The 25,842-nt window shown below is 43.3% G+C and overlaps 1 protein-coding gene across 1 annotated transcript in view; it reads left to right on the forward strand.

The window, feature by feature from the left end:
• The window catches only part of DNER (delta/notch like EGF repeat containing), a 321,696-nt gene extending 299,186 nt beyond the window's left edge, over window positions 1-22,510 (forward strand). The window contains exons 11-13 of the mRNA XM_022567889.3: window positions 1,876-2,007; window positions 14,714-14,960; window positions 21,427-22,510. Coding sequence (XP_022423597.2) covers window positions 1,876-2,007; window positions 14,714-14,960; window positions 21,427-21,538 — 491 coding nt within the window. The 3' untranslated portion in view covers window positions 21,539-22,510. The remainder of the gene's footprint in view (window positions 1-1,875; window positions 2,008-14,713; window positions 14,961-21,426) is intronic.
• Window positions 22,511-25,842: the final 3,332 nt, after the last annotated feature.

The raw sequence follows: 25,842 nt of genomic DNA on the forward strand, positions 1-25,842 counted from the left end.
ATAGAAGTAGGGAGAAGTCAGGCCATTTCTGTAGCTATTGCTGAAAAGGTAACAGAGCATCTTATTTCAGAATTTGCAGTATTCAGATTGCCAGGAAAAGAAAGCTATTGTTTAGTAAATACATCAATTAAGCTTGTCTTCCTAAATGGATGGAAAGCAGTACTGATGTGTATATTTGTCAAGGCCTTTGATTTCATCCTTTTACCGCTTCTCAGCACGTTCCTGTTTATCTGTCTCTTCAACTAGTCTACCATGTAATGCCGTTTGTAATAGTTTAGTCTATGCCCTTTTCCAGTCAGAGTGATTGCCCCATTAATAGACAGAAAACCTTTGAAAGAGGTTGGTAAGAGGCAATCAATTTCATGTCTTTCGTATTGATATAAATGACTATATTTATTGCAGGAAACAAATTCGCTTAGACACTACTGAATTATAAGCAATCTAGTAGGACCTAGACGTAGTAAATGTTTTATTTGACAGATTTTACTTTAAAAATAAAGCAGTCCGCTGCCAGGTATGAAAAAAGTGTGAAGTGAAACAGACGTGAACCATTTTAGTTTGAGATTCTGCCTCGAAAATGGTCTGTGAGTGACATATGGTGGTTTTATAAACACGAGGTAAACCGATGGCAGACAGAAAAGCTCTTTAATACTAATTAAGTAAGCCTGGAAGTAATTACCCAAGTGTACACTGAAATATTGCCTTTGAAAATGGACAGAATATTTGATTTTGCTCTTTTGTTTTAGTCGATGACTATAGCAATGCTAGGAATTTAAAAAAATATATATATATCACTTTTTACATTTATCTAAGCAAATGGAGGTATATTTAAAGTTTTCTTTTTCTCATTTTCACGCTTTTAAGAAAGATTGCCTCAATTTGAAGTATCCTCTCTTCAGCTTCGATGTGATATCTTTAAGAGGTGTACCCGTTTTGTATTGACTCATACACACGCTTTAAAATCACACAAAGATGGCTTTGTTTGTGTAACTTCTACTAACAAGCTATTTCTTGTAAGTTGGCCTTTGGACCACAGTGATATCAGCCCATGTTCCGGTTTGTTAGTTTAAACTAGGCTTTCTCTGAGGGGATCAAGGATGCTCACAAATGTTGGGTGTAGCAGCGTCAGGAGCCCCAGGTCACGGTTTTCATTATGGGGGAAGGACGGACGGACTGGAGCAGATGTGAGCTTCCCTCGGGGACCATTTCCCAGGGGAGATTATTTCAGGACTGGACTCACCCCAGACATCACAACTGTCATTCCTTAGGGGGCCCTGATGTTCTCCCTCAGCATTTCAATCCCTCCCAGAAGCATTTCCAGGGATTTTGAAAGAGGAGTACATTTTCATAATTGACTCAGGCTAGGCACATGTCTGTGACCTAGAACTATCCAGAAAATAGTCAAATGCCCAGGCTTACACAATCAAACACTTAGCTACAAAAAGAAAAGAACCATAAACTGTGAGTTCTTTGGCTTTCCGGAGTTTCAGAAAAACAAATAAGAAGATTCAGCTGACTAAATCCAAAACAAAATATATTTCTTTAGTAAAATCAGGAGCCCAAGTTTGTTTTTCTGATAAACTTCAAAAGGTTTATTCAGATATGGGAATCAGCTTCAGATAATGAATTCAAAAGATTAAAGGAGATTCTTTTTACCGGTGCCATTTCTTTTTCTTTTTTAAGCTTTACTTAAGTAAAGGATCCCTTGTCTGGAATTCTGGGAGAGTTCTGCACTTTATACAAACAGCCAGTTGGGCTGCATTGCAGGAGATCATGACCCCAGCCTTAGATCTTTGCTGAGCTGGAGAAGTGACGGGGGACAGAGCCGCTGGGGCAGCTAGCCTGGCTCACTGCCGCTTTTCTTCATCTCCTTAGGTGAAGAGTGTGACATCGACATCAATGAATGTGACAGTAACCCCTGCCATCACGCCGGTACCTGCCTGGACCAGCCCAATGGTTATACATGCCACTGCCCACGTGGCTGGGTGGGAGCAAACTGCGAAATCCGTGAGTATTCTGCCGCTTAGCCACTGTGACTTACCGTTACATTTTCATTCAATGAGAAGAGGATGCGCCAGCCCCACAGCACTCACAGGTGAGGCAGTGAGGCCCAAGGGGTACCCTGAGACCCCCGTGCCTCCCGGATCCCAGTTGAGGACTTTGGCTCACTGTGTATGCTGCTTCCCTCCTTCCTGAGTCTGAATCCAGCCTTTCCACCAGGATGAGAATGTGCAGATGTCATCCAGAGTTCGCGGCTGCTAAGACAGCCAAAAATGTGCTTAGCAGAGAAGCATTAGAATCGCATCAGAAAAGAGTCTTTGTGTTGAAAGCATTAAAAAAAAAAAACCACACAGAATGTAAATTCACTTCGCATTTTTTGTCTTCAAGTGTCTTCAAACGTATTAGGTTCCATCAATTGCCTGGAGAAAAGTTCCGTGAGGATGAGCGCATGAAAGAAACTCTGAAAAATACTTTGAGCTGCTTAGAGCGAGGTGTTCTCTACAGATGGACTCACAGAAGTTTGACAGTGTCAGGATCAGGATTTTATATGTTAAAATCATGTATCTGCTAGGACTGAGGTGAAAATGAGAACTGCCCTGGAATTGGGTTTTCATTGTTTTGTAAATCGCTGAAAGCTCAGCGTTGAAGTGTGTTTTCTTCCCATTTAAATTAGTCAGGGTCGTTGGGTTGGGCTGTGTCATCAAATCTCCCTCCTGGGCCCTCTCGCCCACTCTCTTACTCTTCATCAGGCAAAGACAGCTCATCTGCTGTGTGAGTTTGGAAGGAGACAGCTCAGTATACACAGCCCTGTCTGTCTGTCTGCCTCTTGGGCTGGCCTGTCTGCTGCCTCTACTCCTCCACGCTGTACATGTTTCAAGAACAGGCCCCTCACTGGTGGTCCAGCACCGCCTATGACTGCACGGGCTTGTCTAATTCTTGGTGTGTGTCCCAAGTGGGGCGTGGCCAGTAACAGGAAACCTTCTTATCCACAAATATGGACCATATTCTTCAGCATCAACTTGACCAGTAATGAAGGTGTTGTTTGGGCTCCTGTCTGCTCACTCTTTGTCTTTCATCTTGGCTCAGGACTTGAGAGAGGAAGAGAGTAATTCCTTTTAGGTCTCCCGCTCGTCCTTTCCAAATACCCCTGTACAGAAAGGTTTTAGGACCAACTGAAACACTCTATTGTTGAAGAAAGGGAAGGAAAGGGATTCCAGTGGTACAGATGCTCAGGGCTGTGAACTGATGCAGGATGTTAAGACTAAAGTAGGTATAGGATGTTAAGCCCAGTCTGGTGAGATCAGCTGGTGGCAAGGATCCCAGATTTGGGCCAACAGGACCTCGGTCCTCGCCCTGGCTGGGGCACTTACGGTGTGGCTACGTTTAGTGGTGCTGAGCCTCAGTGCACTTGTCCATAAAATAGGACCAGTTTTCATTATAAAATTGGATAATTCTGTGAAATGACAAATTTCACGCCTTGGGGCAGAGGAAAATCTATGTATAATTTTAAAATCCTCGGTGTGAAGAAGTCAGGAACACAAAGGATGCCCTTAAGAAGTTTTGAAGTAAAATCTTTTAACTATAAAAAAAAATCTAGCTTTACTTCCTTCTGGTGATGGATAAGATAGGCAAAAGATATACAGGGATGGAATAATACGGACAAAAGTTGGCTTCGTGGTCTAGCTCCGTCATGGACAAGTGTACCTCAGCCTTGTCTTCCTCACTTGTAAAATGGTGATAGAAAAGTTGCTGTGAGGCTTAACGGAGGCAAATTTGTGCAGATCTCTGCTACGCAGTAGGCACTAAATAAGTGTTTGCTGCTTCTCTTTCCTTCTGCGCCACTGTAGCCCTTATACTATGAGCTACTCCTGGCAAACACTAGCCTTTGGCACTTTTCAGAGGGCACAGGCCACTCTGAGCAGCTGGGTGTGATGGGACCCATCACACATCTCAGCACACACCTGGGTTCTCTGTTCGCCCAGAGTAGCACTTGCCATTTGATGATCTCATTTGCACCCCTCCATTCAGCCAAAGGTGTTAAAATAAATGTCATCACAGATTAGGCTCTACTGGGTCCCCATGTTGGATGCTTCCATCCTTGACCTGAGCATAAGAATGGAGAATAAGCATATAAGGTTTGTGATAGCACACAGGTGGAGCTGGTGGCCAGTGCCAAGAGAAATGGATCTGAATCAATGGAATGGATTCAAAGCAGAAGTGGAAGCAGAGTTTGGACTGTCAGTGGGCAGAGAAGATATAAGAGGTCTCCTGTCCTGTATGAGCCATGGGACCTATGGCTCTGAGGTTCCTTTCTAACCCTGAACATCTGTGATCTTCTGAAGTGGCTAGAAACCAAGAGGAGGGTGCCTGAATGACACAAGGTCAGGTTGGTAAGTCTCAACAGGAAAGCTCAGATGAAGCAGAGAAGAGGGAGAACTGTGGCCCATGTAGCTCCATAGCATGGTGGGCTCCAAGTTGTCAAAGGCAGTAATGGGGCTTCCCACCAGCCTGACCTCTGCTTCCTGAGGCCATTCACCTGCCCTCCTTTCTTGTTCACTACACTTTAGTCACATTGTCCTCCTTTCCCTTCTTTGAGCAGGTCCCAGTCATTCCTGCCATCAGGGCCTTTGCCTGTGCTGTTCCCCATGCCTGGAGCTCTCTTCCTTGCGATTTTAGCACAGCTGTCTCCTTCTCAGCTTTTAGGTCTCAGCTTGAACGTCACCTTCTCAGATGCCTTCCCTGACCACCTGTGTTTGTTTCCTACTGCGGCTGCAACGAATTAGCGCAGATTTCATGGCTTGAAACATAACATGACTGTCTTCCTTCTGGAGTTTCTAAAGAACCTTCTTCTTTGCCTTCTCCAACTTCTAGAGGCTGCCTACCTTCCTTGGCTCGTGGCCCCTTCCTCCATCTTCAAAGCCAGCAATCACGTCTCTCTGACTCCTGCTTCCATTGTCACATTTCCTTCTCCAGATCTCTCATATCCCTCTTTCACTTATAAGGACTCCTGTGATTACTTTGGGCCCATGAAGGTAATTTAGGATAACCTATCCATCTCAAGACCGTCAGCTTAATCGCATCTGCAGAGTTCCTTTTGCCGTGTAAGGTAGCATAATCAAAGATTCTGGGGAATAGTATGTGTTCATCTTTGGGAGACCATTATTTGGCCCACCATAGCACCTTATCAGCAGTGTTTCATTACTCCCATTTGTTCTTAAAAATTATAACATTTGGAGATGATTTAGCATTACTGTTTTTCTGTTACAGCATCACCTTAATCACTGTAATAAGTATTCGCATAAACATAACTTAAACTGATTAAAGGGGCAGGATTTGGTGAATAGAATGGGTGCTGCTCTTAAGAACAGGGATCTGGGTTGCTCCTGCCACCCAACCAATCACCAGGCAGGAGGAAGTTCATTTTATCTCTCTGGAGCTCAGTCTCTTCATCCCTAAAATGAAGGATTAAGTAAAATGGTTAGTTTTCTTCCTTCCAGCCCTAGAATTGTTGGATTCACCCTCAAAGTAGTGTCATATTCTGCCAGGAAGCACAGGTTATAATAAGGCAGGCATTTCCTATTGCCTTTTCCTTACAAAACACCGTAGGATGTTTCCTATTGCACGTGGAAAAGAGAAATTCAGAAATTCGTAGAATACGTGTGTGATACTCGCAAACACACGCTGAGAGTTCGTGCAGATTCCAGTGAAGAAAGGGCTGTGCATGTGGAAATGAGTCTACTTTGTCATCAGCCAACACTAGATTCAGAAACCTCAATGGGATTTACATGCAAATTAACACCATTTTAGTGGTTCCATGGCTCGCATTCCTAACGTTTACCCTAATAATGGATCGTTTTTAGAAATTTGCCCTTTAGAGTTATTATCTGGCCCCCAATCAGTAATAAGAAGCAGAAATCTAGCAGACCACACGTATTTATCAAAACCATCAAAAACATTGATCCAGAACTATCCTAAAAGGATCATGAGAGTAGCTATGATGTGTTTTTTGTTGTTTGTTTTTTTGCAGTATGTGGGCCTCTCACTGTTGTGGCCTCTCCCGTTGCGGAGCACAGGCTCCGGACACGCAGGCTCGGCGGCCACGGCTCACGGGCCCAGCCGCTCCGCGGCCTGTGGGATCTTCCCGGACCGGGGCACAAACCCGTCTCCCCTGCGTCGGCAGGCGGACTCTCAACCACTGCGCCACCAGGGAAGCCCAGCTATGATGTTTTATACATATTCTGAGACAAATGCAAACCCTAAGTTCTAGAAACTAACAAAACAAGCCTGCTGAAATTTTAATTCTGACACTTGTTCTTAACCACCTTTGGACTGATCAAAAAATGTGGGGAGGATTTTAATAAAACTTTTGCCTTCCTAAAATCGAAGTCTAAAATTCAAAATTCTTATAATTCTCTACATAGTGGAATGTTTTGTATCATTTGTGTTGGAGCTTTAAGGTCTATACAGTTAGAGTTACAGACAGTCCTGCTGACTGAGAGTTGGCTAGTTCTATATACTGAGCAGTTGAATCGATGGTTAAACTATTGAATTAATGATATTCTGCAGTTGAGAAATAGGGGAACAGGGCATCTTGGATTTATGCATTCAACGAATAACCAAGGCCCTCTTATTGTAAGATGTTAAGCATAGTGCCCAGGATATAAAGATTAATGAAACAGCTCTTGCCTTCTCCTCATCCAAGGGTGGGTCTTCATATGTGACAGGAGTTGCTGTGAGACTTCGTGCAGGTAGCTCCAGGAACCCAGGGAAGGAGCAAAGTTGGATATCTGGGGCTTCTTCTTCCCAAAATGCATGGAATTTAATAATGCTTGAAGAAACCCATCAAACAGTTATGTTATATGAGCAGTCCTTATCGTACAAATAGATTCGGATCTTTGGTTCTCATTTTTATAAATGAGATTTTTTTTGTAAACCAGGATTTTTAAAAAACAAAACGAATTTGGGATTAACATACACACACTGCTGTATATAAAATAGATAACCAACAAGGACCTACTTTATAGCACAGGGAACTATACTCAATATTTTGTAATAAGCTCTAAGGGAAAAGAATCTGAAAAAGAATATATATATATGTACATATATATATATATATATATACACACACACACATATATATATATACATAAAACTGAATCACTGTGCTGTACACCTGAAACTAACACAACATTGTAAATCAATTATACTTCAATAAAAAAGAAAACAAAATAAAATTAATTAATCTTCCTCCCCATGGAGACTCCCCACTTCACTCCCCAAAGGTAACAACTGTTACCCATTTATTGTGGATTCTTCCAGATGCTTTCAGTCACTGTATAAAGTCCCATTTTCTCCCGTACAAATGGGACTATTCTGTACATACTGTTCAGCATCTTGCTTTTATGCTTAGTAATAGATCTTGAGTGTTTATCCATGTTGGCTTATGCAGATCTTCCTCAATTTTTTTAACACCAGACAGTATTTCCATTTTTTAGATGCTCTATAATTTATTTAATCATACCCCTATTGATAGACAGATAACTCATTTTCAGGTTTTTGGTATTAAAAACAACAGTAGAGTGAAAATTCTTATATATTCTTGTGTGAGAATATCAGTGGGATAAATTCTTGAAAAGGAATAGTCAAATTAAGGGGTTCTTGAATTTTTCATGAGCATGTATTTATATATTGGCTCTTTGCCAATAAAACTTTTCCTCTTGGAAGCAATGGTGTTGGGGGTTGAAGTTGACTCACAAGTCCCACTTCATCCACAATTACCTTACTAAATACTTTGAACACCAAGGCTGCATCCTCCACTGACCTCTTGGGAAGCGATCGTGGCTAGATGTGGGGAAGCAGCCTGATTACGGGAAGGACATTACTGTGGACTTGTGCGGTCCCGGTTTTGAATCCCAGCTCAGGTAGTTACTCCTGGTAAACAAGAGCTCTGAGCCACAGGCCTTGATAAATGGGGTAATACCTGTGAATAACATAGTGCAGTACAGTGCCTGGTTCACAGTAAGTGCTCAGTAAATGGTTGCCTTAGTTGCTGTCATTAGTTGTCACTCCGAGCAGTGAGCAGCCTCTGGGTGTCCGTTCAAAGTGAAATTTCCCCGCCTCTGATGGAATATTGATAAATTAGATGTTTTTGAGATAACTTCTGATTTTCTAAACGTACTGAATATTTTAGGATAACAGGCATTCTGTAGATACGTAGTTTTATTGATGCAATTAGACCTTGACTTTTCTGTTGCAAGGTAGATACAGGTATCCCACGAGGGGAGTCTTCATCCTCCCTTCCTGACGGGTCCTGATGGATGCATATAGCAGAGAGAAGTGTTTCTCAGGCCTTTTGACTGCAACCCACAGTAAGAAATATACTTTGCATTTTGATGCGGCACATAGCATACAGTGTCTCTCCCACACACACAAAACATGAAGTAGTACTTACTTTACAAGTGTGACACGCTTTTATATGGTTTTCTAAACTTTTTTTTCTAATGCAGTCTGGCCCCGATACATTGATTTCCACATTGTGCAGTATGGAAAACATTACTTATTAAGTGTTTAGAGCCAAAGTGTGTGGTTCAAATTCAGGTTCTGCCACTTATTACATGTGGAAACCTGGGCAAGATTCTTTTCCCTTGTAGGTTATTACAAAATTTTGAGTATAGCTCCCTGTGGTATACAGTAGGTCCTTGTTGGTTATCTATTTTATATATAGCAGTGTGTATATGTTAATTCCAAATGAGTTTTATTTTTTAAAAATCCTAGTTTATACCAGAATGAGAACCAAAGAACTGAATCTATTTGTACAATAAAGACTGCTCATATAACATAACTGTTTTGATGGGTTTCTTCAAGCATTATTAAATTCCACGCATTTTGGGAAGAAGAAACCCAAGACAACCAACTTTGCTCCTTCCCTGGCTTCTTTGGAGTCCCAGCTGCTTCTTGTATAAAAGGGAGATAGTAACAACGTCCACTTCGGAGCATCGTACGAGGAATAAAGGACCTAACACACTTAGAATACTGTTCAGCACACATTGAACTCTCAATAACCGTTTGCTTTTATTAACCAAAATGCTGAACAAAATAATACAACTGTCTATTTGATGTCGCCCCTTGGGTGTCTTAAAGGCACTTCCAATTCAGCATGTACAAAACAAAACTCATGAGCTTCCACTCAAACCTGGTTGTCTTGCCGTGTCCCCTGCTTGCCTCAGGCACTTCATCCGTCCAGGGATACAAACCAAAGGCCAAGAAATTTGACACTACCTTTGTCTCTCCTCACTGGCCTCTGCAAGCTGCATAGTCTGGTGAATTCCACCCCTGACTCACACCCACATTCCTTCACCTCTCTGTCTCCACCCCTCTCACGCAGGCCAAACCACCACCCGCTCCGCCAGATGCCGCAGTAGCCTCTGACCTGGCTTCTACCCTAGCCCCTCAAACCCTTTCTTCATATACAGCCAGAAGCAACCTTTCTTTTCTTTTTGCTTCCTTTCTTTCTTTTTAATTTTCCAAAAGTATTTTACGTTTTCATTATTTAAAAAATTTTTTCATTGTGGTAAAATACACATAACTATCTTAACCATTTTTAAGTGTAAGTACATTTATATTGTATACAATATTTAAGTACATTTATATTTATATTGCAACCATCACCACCATCTTTCCTCAGAATTCTTTTCATCTTGCAAGACAAACTCTACACCCATTCAACAGTGACTGCCCATGCTTCCACCCCATCTCGCCCAGCCACCTTCCCTCCCTCCCTCCCTCCCTCCCTCCCTTCCTTCTGTCACCCGCCCCGCTCCCCAGCCTCTGGTAACCACCATTCTACTGTCTGGGGTTTTTTTTCCCTATATGTTGCACGTATAAGTGACATCATGCAATATGTATCTTTCTGTGTCTGGTCTATTTCACTCAGCAGAATGTCCTGCAGTTCATCTATGTGGTCGTAAATGGAAGAGGCATCTTTTCAAAGTGCAAATCTGAACCCTCAGACCCTCCCTGCAACCACTGTTTCCATCCTTGCCCACACCAAGTTGCTATTAAAGTACATCAGTGGGGCTTCCCTGGTGGCGCAGTGGTTGGGAGTCCGCCTGCTGATGCAGGCGACACGGGTTCGTGCCCCGGTCCAGGAGGATCCCACATGACGCAGAGCAGCTGGGCCCGTGAGCCATGGCCGCTGAGCCTGCGCGTCCGGAGCCTGTGCTCCGCAACGGGAGAGGCCACAACAGTGAGAGGCCCGCGTACCGCAAAAAAATAAATAAATAAAATGCATCAATGACTAAAGAGCAAAGGCCACACTCTTGCCTATGGGACTGGGAGGGCTGCCCCTACACTGTGGGGAGGTGCCCCGTCTTCACTCAGACAGTCTCCGCCTTGCTGCCTTGAGCGGCCACCCTGTCCTCCTTCCAGCTCCTCACTCTACTTTCCACCTCCTTCCAGGTCTTTGCCTGGGACAGCCTTCACTTTGCTGTTCTCCATCCCTGGTGACTATGCACTCACCCTTAGAGCCACACTTGCTGCGGACCCCCATCACAAAAGCTCTCCTGATCCCCAGTTAGATGGCGAATCCCTCGTCCCCTCTCAAAGCAGTGCCGCTCTGGTCCCTCATGGCTTAGCACACTTGGACTTAGCCAAGTGGCTTAGCCCACTTTTCTCTCAGTTTTCCCTTGCTTCTTATCCCAGGCACTCAGCACCATGCTCAGCATATAGTAGGTGCTTATTGATAACTGGTTCAGTGATGGGATCGCTAGGAGGGAGGCGAGCTGTGCCTTCCATTCCCCCCTGCTTCTGCATCGTCTGAAGATTAATGAGAGTGTTAACTTTTTTCAGTCTCATTGACTGTTTTGATTGTCCACCGAACTTTTAGCTACAGAAAACATAAAGAAATTTGAAATCCCGCCTCACAGTTATTCTAGGCTGCAGATGGTTCAAAAATTATCTAGCTATCTAAGTGACATCTACTCAAAACAGACTTTCATTCCTTTACTTTCAGACTCTTTTTAAGTCTGAAAAAGACTTAAAAGTAGGTGGACAAATTAGTCAAGCTAGATTCACCTGGGTAAATGAAAAAACAGATGTGGGAAATGTATTTTAGAATTAAATTTGTCTATCGAATGAGGTCTCTTTGGTGGAGTGGAGGTGGTTGGTGGGTCTCGTTTTATCCTCAGCTTGGCCGCTGACTACCTGCTTTACCTTGAGCAGAGGCTCCGAGTCCAGCCCCTACGTAGCTCCTATTTTCGTACCGATTGAAATGTTAAAGGCGAAAGCACTTTAGAAGATACAAAACCTCAAACAGATTGAATTTAAACCGAAATGCAAATGCTCCCTGAGACCCAGAAGTGCGACATTTTTTCCCTGAACAGTTGGTGTGCATGCGTTCCTGGTCATGCATGTGCCGGGGCTGGTGAGGTCATCCCTTCCAGTGTGCTCTGGTGCATGATTTTTCTCCGAGCCCTGCCGCAGCCACTATAGTAAATGATTCATGCACTGGGACTCCCTGTATGCGGCAGAGCGATGACTTATGGACCGGGAGATGGCAGCTGCAGCCACCTGCTACAGATACATTTGCTGCCTCGCAGACCAAATGTTGGATTTATTCAGATCCAGCTTGCCTCCTAATCCACCTAGCGTGCAAAGCAGCCACATTCACTTATCAGACAACTTTTAGATGACAGTAGGGTGGAAAAAGCAAGGGGCAGGGGCAGGGAGGAGAAACAGAGGTTCAGGAGAAATTTTGAGAAAGTTTTCCCGAAAGTCCAAACAGCTTGGAATTCAGAGTTTGGGGAAATAGAGCAGATGGTCAGAAATGCAAGCGATTTAGGCAGCTCATCAGGCCTGGGGCGGTGTGCCGAGCACGTAACCTAGTACCGTTGGTTTTCTGCTTCAGTGGCCGTGTGCCGTTGTGCACTGGCTGTGTATACACAATCAGTGTGATGTGTAAGCTATTTACGTGAAGGTGTGATTGACCATAGGAGCTCATCAAGAACTTGTGTGGCTGCCACATGATCAGATCTGAGCGCTCCCCCAAGCTGGAGTAGAAAGAGTATTGGCTGCCCTCGTGACAATGCTCAGTGAGTGTTATAGCACACCCTGTGAGTGCTGGACTCTGGCCTACAACTGAATTTTTCAGAGAATGTTGAAATACTTGGAAATCAAGTGAGTCATGCTTCTCTTTCAGCCAGAAAGATGACTTGTCTCTCTCCATGTGCACCAGGTTACTGCCAGATGAAAGGGCTGCCAATCTGGGACTGAGTCTTGGTTTCACAAAACACTCCCTCTCTTCCACTGCGGCCATTAATTTGCAGTGATTTATGTCGTTCCATCTGCCTGCGTGTGCGTTGGCTGCACGGGCTTTGTGATCAGGAAGGCAGGCTCGAGTGGCAAAACCAGACTTCGAGGGCCTTGGTGTAAAACTCAGGAGCCAGAAGATCTGGACACACACTCAGAAGTCACTTCATTCATCCCGTTCTTCTCAAACTCTCAGGAACCATCCAGGCTCAGGGCATGGGTCAGTTTTCCATTAGGCTTCTAGGAAAAAGGTCTGCACACTCGGATCCTTGTTTGGGTGTTTACCTGTGCTCTTGTGCAGATCGTAACGTTTCAAGGGAAAGAATAGCTGATTCTGAGACTCCAGTGTCACTGAAGATGTCGCTAAGATGAGAGTATGAGGACCCAGAGGTGACAAATACTCTCACCTAAAGTGGGACAGTGGAAAGAGGCCTGAGGATTTCACAGGAAGACAGGCCCATTCCCACCCACCCCTGAACCCCATTTCCAAGCACCCAGAGTCCTAAGGTGGAAATCATGGCCTGGAGGTGATGGTGGTGGAGGTGGCGGTGTGAGTGAAGTAGAGAAGGCATCCTCTTTCCCAAGTTCAGTTTCTCTTTGATCTTATCTAGCCCTTTTTAATCTTCACAGCTTCCTTTCAAATCCTGGTCACATCACCTGAACCATTCCATTTGTATGCAGGTCTGTAAACGGGACATAATTAGACACTCTTGACCTGTGCCAGATACAGCGATGATGTCCATCCATCCACTTTTTTCCTGCCCATCCTGGTTGGTGTTTTTTGAATGGGCACAGGGCAATCCCGATAACCCTCAGCTCAGAGTGTGTGCCTCAGAGGATAGGGTCTTCCTCCTCTGTATCCTTCCCTCTTCCACCACTGCAGCTGCTCCTCCTTAGGGACCACCCACCATGAGCCCAGCAGTGGACTTCCTTACTTTTCTTTACATGTTTTCTAACTTAACGCTCACAGCAAGCTTATAGGTTATATGTTGCAATTTTCATCTTATAACGGAAGAAATTGAGGCTCAGGGAGGTCAAGTAAACCTTGCAGCTGGGATTGAAAGCAAGCTTGGTGTGATCCCAAGGCTCACACCCCTTCTGCTAGTTATGCTGGAAGATAATCCCATGGGTGTTTTCTTCAGATGACTTTTGCTTACTTTTTAATTATTACAAACGGACTGCATTCTTCTCTCTCTTTTTTTTTAAGTTGGAAAAGACTGAGATGTGTAAAGAAGGAAATAAAAATCCCATGCAGGCCTGCTTTTCAGAGATCACTGTCGTTAGCACACTGCTGTGTGAGGCAGAGGCTAAGAATTTGGACCCAAACTTGCCAACATGCTCACCCGGGAAGTGACATCAGCTTCCTAGACGTTGTCTGTAAAGTGGGGAGAAGGAATAATATATCTTCCGGGGGTTGTGATGATTAAATGAGATGTTTTCAAAAAGCTTAGCATAGTAAGAAAACAACAAATGTTCATCATTGGTATCACTCCATCCTGAGCTTTTCAGTAAGGTAGACGTTGGAAGCTCATATGTGATTGTACTCTACAACTAGGTTCTGTTTGGTAACCCTTTTTTTTTTTTTATTCTTTTGCCATTTGGTGAATATCTCTCCGTCTCACTAAGAGTTGAATATTTAGGTTGTTTCCCATTTTTCCACTTTTACGAATTGTGTTGTCTGTTGGTGGGGTAGAGAGAGAATATGGGGTTGAGAGACTCTAGCTATATCTATAACGTTTTATTTCTTAAAAAAAAAAAAAACCTTTAAAAATATGAAGCAAAGAAGGTCAAATAGGAACATTTATTAACTTTGAGCGGTGAGTACGTGGCTGTCCGTGCTGTTTTCTGAACTTTTTTCTAAATGTGTGATAGTTGATAATCTAACATTTAAAAATTGTGCTGCTGAGATGAAGATCCCTGCACCCAGGGCTTTATGCATTTATAGGACCGTTTCCTCAGCATAAATTTGGAACATTGAAATTTCTGGGTCAAAGGAAACTCCATGCAGTCCGCACAGGGGCTGTGTACCCATTCACACAGTCCCCATTTCTGTACCCCTGTCAACTGTGGTTATCAAAATTTAAAAATAATATTTGGGAACTGATATAGGAATTGCATTTTTAAAAATAATTATGAAGCTAAAGAATTTTCTACTTGTATTTCCTTGGTGAATTCATTTTTATATTCTTTGTGCATTTTTCTATGGCATGTTCCTGTTTTTTCTTAATGATTTGTAAGAGGTCCGTATACAGTAAGGCCTTTGGTCTGGATTATCCATAGAAAACAATTCTTCCCAGCTTGGACAGCCCTTATATTTTAGGTTCCCGATGTGAGGACAAGAAAGTCCTTCCCATTCAAAAGGCCACGCACAACTCATCCGCAGCCGTTCGCTTATTTCTGCCTTCAGACATCCAGTGGAAGTCCGGGCACATGGCGGAGAGCCTCACCAACATGCCCCGGCACTCCCTCTACATCATCATCGGCGCCCTCTGCGTCGCCTTCATCCTGATGCTCGTCATCCTGATTGTGGGGATTTGCCGCATCAGCCGCATCGAGTACCAGGGCTCTTCCAGGCCGGCCTACGAGGAGTTCTACAACTGCCGCAGCATCGACAGCGAGTTCAGCAGTGCCATCGCCTCCATCCGGCATGCCAGGTGGGCGGCGGGAGGAGGCGTAAGGGGGGTGCTGCTCTCACATGTGCATCCTCGGGATCAGGCTTATATTATGAACAGGACTTTACATCCCCAAGGAGGGTTTCAAAGAATAAAACATAAGTTCAAGGTAGTGTTGGGGGACCGGATAATTAGGCTGTTTCATAAGCAAACCCCTTTAATTTGCTGCTGGCTTTCTGTTTTCATTGAATGCATTCATTCATTTTGTGTTTATCTCTGTTATACATATCTGACTCTTCATCACTGTGTGTGAAACATTTTTTTTTATAGTTTATGATCTCGATTTATTTTTTGTTTCATGCCTTATTATGCTGAAATGACTGCATCTCCCGTAAGAAGTCTAAAATATAATACTGCTAGAGTTGCTTCATTTCATGACTTAACAATACCTTCAAGAACCCAAACTCCCTCTATTTCTTCATGTCATCATAATTGGCTTTTTGATATGGTCTCCTATACGTGTTCACTTCTTTATCACTACATTACTACCTAGACAACAATGTCTAGGAGTTGTGAAACATTTTTTGATGATTTTTTGGGGGGATGTGTTTAGCTGTGTTGTTCTTCTAACAGTCAGTGTGAGTATAAATCACCCATTTGATTTAAGGGCTTATTTAAAGAAAGTCAAATGATGGTCATTCGGCTGTTAGAGTTCGTATTGTATAAAATAGTGTCCTCTCCTGGAGGAAAGGCTCCTGTAGAGACAGGAATTAGTGTGGTATCATAGAAAGAGCGTGAGTCTGGGTGTTGGAGCGACATCGTTAAGCCCGACTGCTCCATTACCTGACTGTATTTTATTTTAATTAATTAATTAAATTATTGATTTATTTATTTTTGGCTGCTTTGGGTCTTCGTTGCTGCATGTGGGCTTTCTCTAGTTGCAGCAAGCAGGGGCTACTCTTCGTTGCGGTGCACAGGCTTCTCATTGTGGTGGCTTCTCTTGTTGCGGACCACGGGCTCCAGGCGCAAGGGCTTCAGTAGTTGTGGCACATGGGCTCAGTAGTTGTGGCTCGCGGGCTGTAGAGCGCAGGCTCAGTCGTTGTGGCGCATGGGCTTAGTTGCTCCGCGGCATGTGGGATCTTCCCGGACCAGGGCTCGAACCCGTGTCCCCTGCATTGGCAGGCGGATTCTTAACCACTGTGCCACCAGGGAAGTCCCTGACTGTATTTTAAACCGATGATTTAACCTTCCACAAATACAGTTCCCTCAACTGTGGGAAGGGAGAACTACCTCCTTAAAGAGTTATGACAATCAAATTAAATTACAAATATTTAAAGATTGTATAAACAGATAACACTACATTTACTTCTCCAAATCTATTACAACACGGAAAAAATCAGTTAATCGAATTTTGTTGAGTTTTGCAAGGAGTATTTACTAAAAAGATAATAGTGATATTGTGTATTAAAAGCATCATCTTTTCCTTCAGTTGGCAGAATGATCTAAAGCGCACAGTTCAGAAAGCGAGTGTGCTGTAGCAAAAAGTGGGCTGAGCTTGATGTCTTAAGCTTGAGCCTCCAGGGAACTATTACTTGCATCATCTTTGTTGGGACGTCGTGATTGATATTGTTCAAGACACAAGCAGATCCAGATTCTGTCTGAGTGGCATAGAAGCTCAGAGGTTCAGAAAGTTAGTTTTCTTCCAAAGGAAACCCGCAAACCTAAGACTCGGGTCTTAGCGTGAGCCCAGGGGAAACGAAAACCAGAACCTGGCTTCCAAGGAGAGGAGCCAGTGGATGAGAGAAGTTGGGAGATAGAGAGCATCTGCCCCAAAGCCCAGGGCAACTTCTTCCTGGGAGCTGCACTAGCCTCACTTCTGTAACTTTGGGGGAGAAGAGAGAGTTAACCTTCTTCCAGGTTAAGCCCTACAGATCAGCCTCGTTGTGGGAGCCTTTGTTTAAGAGTCAACAACTCAGCAACACAGCTTCCAGGAAACGTTGAGGTGAATCCCTGCCATCTCATCTTAATTGCTTATTTAACTCTTTCCTCTTGAGTAGAGAGCAGTGAGTTTCATTACTGTATCTCCAGTGGGTCCTGGCACATGGTAGACCTCACTAAAATTTGAGGCCTGAAATGAATGGATGATCTCGGTGAGGGGTTGGCATAGGATGTCTTGACCTGCCTGAGAAGTAGATTCATCCCAGGGCACCAGCTTTGTAAGTGGTACCAGCCTACAGGAGTATTTGGAGTATCTTGAAAACATTGGATGAGAGGTAGAGGATGTTAAAAGGAAAGGAGAGTAGACAAATTCATTTGTTTCTCAGAAGTCTTCCTGAAGGGGCTTAGTTCACCAGGAAAGAGCAGACTCCATAGCTCTATACGGGGATGTATTGGGAGACCCAAGAAATCAGATTCCCTCCACACTCCCCTACCCTGGAGGAATCTCTGACTAAGGTCCTTTTGCATTCAAGAGGAAGAAGAGTATTTTATCTCAGCCCTGGAATAAGTTAAGATGGGTTCTTCTGGGCTTCCTGCTTATATAGCCCGCTGAAAAGATACTTAACTGAATACTCTTGGAAGGAAAGAATAAATTTGAAAGCATTTATAAACCTGGTTCTTATTCGGCACTGATTTATATCAAAAATATTTACTGCAGAATTCCTAAGTAGCGAGCTCCTGCACGCACCAGTGACTGCAGATAAAGCCACTGATGTTAATACAGCGCCTTCCCAAATATCTGAGGACATTCCTGTCTAAACGTTTATTCGGCTATGACCTGTGGCTTCTACAGCATGGTTCTCCAGAGGCCCTGGCTGGATCTCTGGCTGGTTGGCCCTTTTGCCCCTTTTCCTGGAGACCCTGGAAAGGCATTGACAAAAACGGAGCCCTTTTTGCAATTCTCCTCTTCCTAGTTTTGAGCACCAGCCTGTAGCTAACATGCATTTCATGGCCTGTCTCCCTGCCACTAGCCTGGAGGTGACATTGGATCAGAATGACTGCAGCTGAGCAGCTGCACAGGATGCATCCTGACTGGGTCATCTGTGACGTTCCCTAGTGACCCGGGAAGTGTCTGGTGATTCTGACGTCAGCAGTCGGCTGGTGCTGGTGCTGGGTTGAGAAGGGAGGCCCCTCCTTTCCTGTGTTCCACAGCCGCTTTGCTTACACTCAGGCTGGAAAGACTTTGTGACAGACTGGCAGGAGTGAAGCCACAGCTCTCTAAGTTCTGCATCTGAGGTCACACTTCGCTTGCTGATTGCTTACTGCTCTACCAGCTATAAGTGCCCGATCACAGAAAACAAACAAACAAAAAGAGAGCTGGGAAAGGACAGAGTCGCTTTTTCTCAAACAGCATCTCCCGATGTGGGCCTTTTTAAAGTTCACGTCCACCTGCCGTTCCTGGAGGTATTGTTTAGCTGTTGACTTCCAGGGGAATATGAGCTAGAAGAATGTACATACTTTGACCTCCCTCATAACTGGTTTCAGTTTCTTTTGTTTCTTTAGTAAAATAAGGCGCACAAGACTGGTCACCAACTATGACATTTGAGCTGTCAGCGACATTGATACCACGGCTGCACAACTGCTGTTAGTGCTTCTACGATGGTTAACACAGCGAGACACGATGCGAAATCCTTTGCAGAGAGACTGTGGGTGACCCCTATCAATGGTCTTCATCAATGGCCTGTGAAACATTTTAGACTTTGTGGGCCATATGGCCTCTGGGTCTTTGTGACCAGCTCTGCCTTTGTCGTGCGAAAGCACCAGAGGCATTATGAATGGGCACAAACTGTGTTCCAATAAAATTTTATTTAAAAAACAAGCAACAGGCTATTACTAGCTTGCAGACTATAGTTTGCTAATCCAAGGTCTACATTTTAATTTTCTCTAGCTTCCAATTTTTTTTTTTTTAAGCAATTAAGATGCCCCTTTAGGGTAAGGAGAAACAGTGCATTGTTTAAAAAAAGAACAGTTGCATAAAAACTCCTGCCGTAACATAGGCAAGCTCTGACATTGGCTTAGTGCCTGAGAGTTTAAAATGGAATTCTATAGGTATTAGCTTATTCCTTAACATCCACCCAGTTCTGAGACACTAAGGAAGTATAAAAAGCTGTTAGCGTTGGAAATTTAAGTATGAATGCACATTTGTTTTGCACTAACTCTGAGATCACTACTCTGATAGGTGTGGGAGATTGAAGGAGAGTCTTACTTCATTTCACATCTTAGCTTCCATATAGTAGATGCTGCACTTTGGGTGGGGATTTCTGTGTCTCACCTAAGGAATTTGGAGGCTTCTCAGGAGCTGGTTAGGTCATAGTGCAAGGAATCCAGCTCCAATTGTGCTGGGGGTGTTAGTCGTACTTTCACCAGGTACCCTTGCGCCAGCGTTACACTTTGCGATCCAGGCTGAGTTTCCCATGCAGACACAAAGCAATGCTTGTCGTATCTTCAGTTGACTATGTGTGTGTACAGTGGACACGTGGCAGCTCTTGAGTGCCTTCAGCTCTTGCTTTGTTGTGCTCAGTGGATCTGGAACGCTCATCCTCCAACCTGCCTTGTCAATATCCAGCTGCACGACAGCAATGTAAGATCACGGCCCTTTGAACTACAGCTTGTGGATGGATTGCACAACATGGAGGCATTTAACTTTCTAGATTTGGAGGAAACAGATTATTCTTCAAACTGGAATCATATAAAAAATAAAATGGGTATTGTAAACCTGTATTCAACTTATTACGTGGCTTGGATTTTTCCTGCTGGCCAACCGATTGATTCATAGGCTGCATAGGATTCGACGACACTCCCATTGGAGTTCCTGCAGGAAACCGTCCCGTGGCTACCATGTTTGGATACAGAGAGCTTTACACTGGGATTTCCTGATTTTTTAAATTAATTAAATTAATATTATTGGTGGTATATTGTTGCCGGTGTATCTACCTATTTTATGAGAAATAGGTTGTCAAAATGCTTGCTCCTTTAAGTAGGCTCCGAAATCTTCAGACTTGGGAGAAAGTGTTAAGAGCCAGTTGGCTTTTATATTGTTGCCCTTTTCCTCTTCTCAGATTGTGCAGACCTCAGTCAGTTTAGATAAACAGACCTCAGGCTGGAGTCCAATCCATATTTATGCCCACACAACTCCGGACCTTCAGTGAGGCTAACATGTTAGACATAGTTTTATTGAAGACTTTTTAATAGTGCCTCAAGAGCTGTGGTTTCTCAGTGGCAGAATACTTTAACTCTTTATCTTTGCACTTTGCTTGGTGCCTATCTGGCATGATTTGTGCCTTTGCAACTCCGGAAGGCCAATAAATCTTGAGTGAATTGGAATACAAGATTGATGAATGTTTAAAAATAAGAGATCATATGAAGAAGGCAACGTTTTCTCACTTCCCACTTGATTCTACTTCTCATCTCTGTATGTGAGAAGACAGACTTTCCAAGATATAAAAAGAAGAGATAGAAAGGTGGGGAGATGGGATTAAAGCCATGGGAAATAAGCCCGGAGAAGTCCTTGGGGGCCCATCCTGGCAATCCTTTTAAAATTTGAGATTCTTTTAAAATTTCTTTTTTAGTAGGCTCCATTGGACTTGAAACAGTTAAAAAATGTTGTTTATAAAAGGGAGGAGGGGTGGCGGGCTAGTGGGGAAGATTGTTTAAATCGTATTGCACTCCAGGGGCCTTTAGGGAAGGTGAGGTCTTGAAAGGGAAGAGACCACCCAGAAGTTGAATTGGCTTTATTTTAATAATCGCCATTTTAACACTGGTTTGGCGGGAAGTCCTGAGACTGGATTTTGACACTCCTGGCTTCTGCGCTTCAGTCCTGCTGTCAAGGGGTTTTTTGATATATACAAGCCTGTTGGGACAATGGCTTTGTGCTCAGAGAAGAAAGAATGGCCTGTGTGTACATGGGCGTTGGGGAGTGATAGGTGGGTGCCATCGGATGGGCGGTGCCCACACAGATTGTAGACTAACACCTTGTTATTTGAAGTCATTTCCTCTCTCTGCCTTTCTCTGTCCTGGGACCTCAGGTGGCCTCTGAGCCCTCACAGCCCTCCTGCAAGTCCCAGGGGAGAGGCTGTGCACAAATGCAGAGAAGCCCACCCTGCCACTCTGCATTCCAGGCACTAGAGTGGATGTAAAATAGACTTGTCTCTCCAAATCGCTCTGGGTCTGAGAAGAAGACAAATCGATACATGTTTTCTGGAAACCTGTTGTAGAGCCGTCACGCCTGACTGCTCTTCCAAGATTTAACCGACAAGCTTCGCTACTAATTTGGACTCTACAGTTCTGTGAAATCCGATTTTTGCCCTCCCACGCCAAAGGCTAATATTTATACTCATTCAATGTTAATATCAAGAAGTCTTAAATTTCTGTACTAGCTAGAGAGGATATTTGAGAGCACTTTTATAGTTCCATTTGATCCTTGAAGATAAGTTATTGTCACCAATTACCTTTAACAGGACTTGAGAGCCAACAGTTCTCTAACCAGAGTCCTCCCTCCCTGTGATTTCAGGTTTGGAAAGAAATCCCGGCCTGCGATGTATGATGTGACCCCCATCGCCTATGAGGATTACAGCCCCGATGACAAGCCCTTGGTCACACTGATTAAAACAAAAGATTTGTAATCTTTTGGGGGATTATTTTTCAAAAGGATGGGCTACTACATTCATTTAAATATTTTTAAGAAAATGAAAAGCTTAAGAAATCTAAAACGTTAGCTGCTCAAGAGTTTTCGGTAGAATATTTAAGAACTAATTTTCTGCAGCTTTTGGTTTGAAAAAAATATTTTAAAAACGGAATTTGCGACATCCATTAGACTGCGTTTTAACGTACTTTCAGCTCTCTAAACTATATGCTTCGACTAGTGTGTGCGCTTTCCACGGTAGATATTATTACGAAACCCAGATTGTTTTCTGCGGTTGTTACAGAATAAGTCTAAGCGAGGACAAGTTCGTATTTGACGTGTGAGTGTTGGCTTTTTGAGTAGAGTTAGGAAACACATGTAGAGTATGAACCATAATACAGTATTACCATTACTTAAAAAGAAGTCTGAAGTGTTTGTCCTGTGAAAAAGAAACTAGTTAAATTTATTATTCCTAACCCGTATGAAATTAGCCTTTGCCTTACTCTGTGCATGGGTAAGTAACTTATTTCTGCACTGTTTTGTTGAACGTTGCGGAAACTGGAAACATTCGCTTGAGTTTCTTTTTGTCATTTTCGTAACATTTGTCAGGCTAGGCCTTGAAAACATACATGATGACAGGGCCTGGTGAGGCAAATTATGAACAAATTGAATCTGTATTTTCCTTTACAAGTCAAGGTTTTTATAGTTGTTCCTTGCTAAGGGGTAGTAAATGTAAGAGCGTACCCGTTCCTTCAGTAGTGAGTATTTCTCATAGTGCATCTTTATTTATATCCAGGACATTTTTGTGGCTGTATTTGATTGATATGTGCTTCTTCCGATTCTTGCTAATTTCAAAGAATACTGAATAAATGTTACCAAGTCAAGGATGCACTTGTCTCTCTCTTTTTTTTTTTAATCATGTAAAACGTTTGGGTTTGATACTGATTATCAAACAAACAATCCTACTGTCTTTTACATTTTATATGTTCCAAGGAGTACGTTTTGGTGGCTGCTGGAGCCATTCCCTGTGCCTCCTGGGAGCACTCCTGGCTTCCCAATTGTCAGGGAACCATCTATACTGTCTTGTAAATATGAAAGGTGGATGAAATAACAAGAATTCGCATCTTAACTCTTGCATCAGAATTTGCCAGTGAAATGCAGCCCATAGAACTATTGAGGTACATTGAAATTGAGAAACACTTCTAGACGTGATGTGCAGAGAACCTACAGCTTCGAGGAACATATACGTTGTTCTCCTGTGGGGGCCAAATGAAATTGCCTTAGCAAACAGCACCTAGGTCCTTAGAAACTGGAAGGCAGCTTACAGCCACCCCTATATTCAATTCCATTTTGCATCCAAATGCTGCCCCTAAGTCCCGGAGTCTTTTTAAAAAAACCTACTTTGTCTTCACATGGGAACGTTTGGTAAGACCAAGAGAAGCCCTGAAACCAGGTGCAAGGGAGGGGTTTAGGCAAAAAGAAGTATTTAAGATGCTTTTCCTTCCTTCTCTTCCCTTAAAACATCTGTCCCCAATCCTACAAGCAACATAGCAGTACAGCCACACTCTGATTATTAAATGATACAGTGCAATATGGTAATGTTTTTAGTTTGTTTAAGTGTTAGGAAGTGAAGTAAGAACAATATATGAGTGGGGCTGGTTGAGCAGCCATGGAACACATGCAAGCCTTCCATCTTCTGGGGGAAGACTTGGTTGTGCAGTGCACGGAGACCTCCCTCCACAAGACACGGCCTGGAAGCCACGAAAGTTAAACTCCATCTTCCTGTTGATTCCTCCACACGCCCAAGGGCAATGTCAGTCGTGCCGGGACCTTCATTTGGAAGCTGCTTCCACCACACCCTCTCAAATAATTTTCAGTCTTCCAAATTTTAAAATTCAATAGACGTGATACCCCTTTATTGGTCTTTTATCAGTTATAATTTGTCTTTTTAAAGCAATTTAATGGAACCCACTCATTCAGGTTGAGAGCTGACTCATCTGCCTTCTGACAGTCTGAGGCAAACCCCAAACCCTTTTAAAGACCTTCGCTTATTCATTTGGACGTTCAGTAATAATACCTCTCACTGCGCACTTGTTCTGTGTTAGGCAGATGGTGAGCAACGAGGACCTCAGAAAAAGATTCTCGCTCCGGGGTTCACAGCTTGTTTTGAACCAGACCTTCATCTGATAATCACACAAGTACAGAATTATACTTTGAAGAGCCCCGTGAAGGAAAGGTAAACACCGCCATTCAGCCGCTTGTTGGTAGCAGAGTGGATCGGAATCTTGCTTCAACCATTTACTTGCTAACAACTTCGGACATGTAACTCTCTGAGCCTACACGTCAGTAATTTGGAAAATGGGGATAAGGATGGGACCTCCCTTGGAGGGTCATTGTGAGAATGAAATACCAGAATGTATGTAAATCACTTAGCCCACCTCCAGCATGCATTAAGCATTCAGCAGGTTAGCTATTACTGCTGTTGCTTTTGTTCTCATTTTAGATACAGACCACACCGCAAGGGAGGTTAATAAGCTTAGTATCTGTGGTCTGCAGTTAATGCACCGAGGATGGTGGAGGAGTTACGGGAAAGGTTGGAGTACAGCTCCGAATGTGTCAGACACTCCGCCATCTTGTTTACGTTGTTACTTTGCTGTCTTTGTGAAAAAAGCATTTAATAAGCAAGAGTAAACCACCACCCAGGACTTCTTGAACTGGTGATAGTCTCACAACTTAGCAGAGCTGGAATTTGCCCTGTTCTGCTGTGAGGGTTCTCACAAGACAGGGCAACTGTATGTAACAACAGGGATCCTCGCCCCCTAGAAATGGTCCAGCAGTGTCTCCAACTCATTCTGTGGTTTTTTTCAGAGCTCTTTATTCTTGCAAGGAAATGGCATACACGGATAAATCATTTCCAAGTGGTTTAAATTTAATTTCCAAGAGCCGGTTTCTTTGACATTTGTACCCAGGTCTCTACTTAGTAACGTCAGGCTGGCCTTGGATCACCAGCTGTGCCCCTACCCTAATGGCCTTCTGCTTCTTCATTTCATGGGACTATAATTTTTTGAACCATTTGGCCTGGCTGTGATTTTCTCCAAGAACTGAAGGGTGGCTGGGAGTCTGAATCGATTCTCTTTCCAAACAATGTTGTTGGTCAGGTTTAAAAAAAAAAACTCTTGAAAACCTTTTCAGGTGCAAATAAGTAAGTCACAGTTTTACTGTTAAAGGACTTTACAGTTTACTTCTTGGGGCAAACAGAAAAACCATAAGAAAGATGTACATTAAATAATTATAAAATTGTAAGTAACCACTCACAATCACCCTGGGAGACACTGTGGATGCGCCCACAACTGCCATTTCTCTACCCCTCTTTCAACCCACCATGGGGTGGAAATGCCAGGTATCTGCTGCCCCAGCTTCCTTTGCTTTTAGGGTGAGCGTGTGGCTCAGTGTTGTTCAGTGGGACCTTCAAGGAAATCTCCTTGGACTTCCTAAAACGACTTTCCTCCCTGATAAGAGAGAGAAGACAGAGTACAGACTTCTTGTTGCCCATTACTCTTGCTTTTGTGTGCTTTTACGTAAGGACCAGAGGCTTGAAATGACTGCACACCTCCCTCATCCATGGGGGCTGCTGTGCAATTCTGAGGATGTCAGAGGAGAAGGGAGAGAGCTGGTGCTTAGTGATGAAATTGAGCTTTTTATTGGGGGGGTGGTTAAAATAGTACTTTATTTTTTTCCCAGCGTTATTGAGGTGTAATTGACAAATACAGTTGCAAGGTATTTAGTGTACAATGTGATGATTTGATACACGTATACAATGTGAAAGGATTCCCTGCATCAAGTTAATTAACACATCCCTATTTACCTTTTTTCTCTGTGTGTGTGAGAACATTTAAGTTCTACTCTTAGCAAATTTCAATTATACAATGCAGTTTTATCAACCATAGTCACCATATCATACATTAGATCCTCAGACCTTACTCATCTTATGGCTGAAAGTTTGTTCAGCCTTTTACCAGCCTCTCTCCATTCCCACCCCATCTCCCCACCCACCAGCCCATGGCAACCAATTTTCTACTCTCTGTTTCTTTGAGTTTGAATTTTTGTAAGAGTCCACATACAAGTAATACCATGAGGCATTTGTTTTTCTCTGTCTGTCTTGTTCCACTTAAGATAATCCCCTCCAGACCCATCCATGTTTTTGCAAATGACAGGATTTTCTTCTATTTTAGACAATAATATTCCACATCTTCTTTATTTGTTCATCCATTGATGGACACTTAGGTTGTTTCCATAACTTGGCTA

The sequence above is a fragment of the Delphinapterus leucas genome, chromosome 8, assembly GCF_059928025.1.
Source record: "Delphinapterus leucas isolate spDelLeu-1000000601 "Yukka" chromosome 8, BTC_Dleu_Yukka2, whole genome shotgun sequence".
Taxonomy (NCBI): domain Eukaryota; kingdom Metazoa; phylum Chordata; class Mammalia; order Artiodactyla; family Monodontidae; genus Delphinapterus; species Delphinapterus leucas.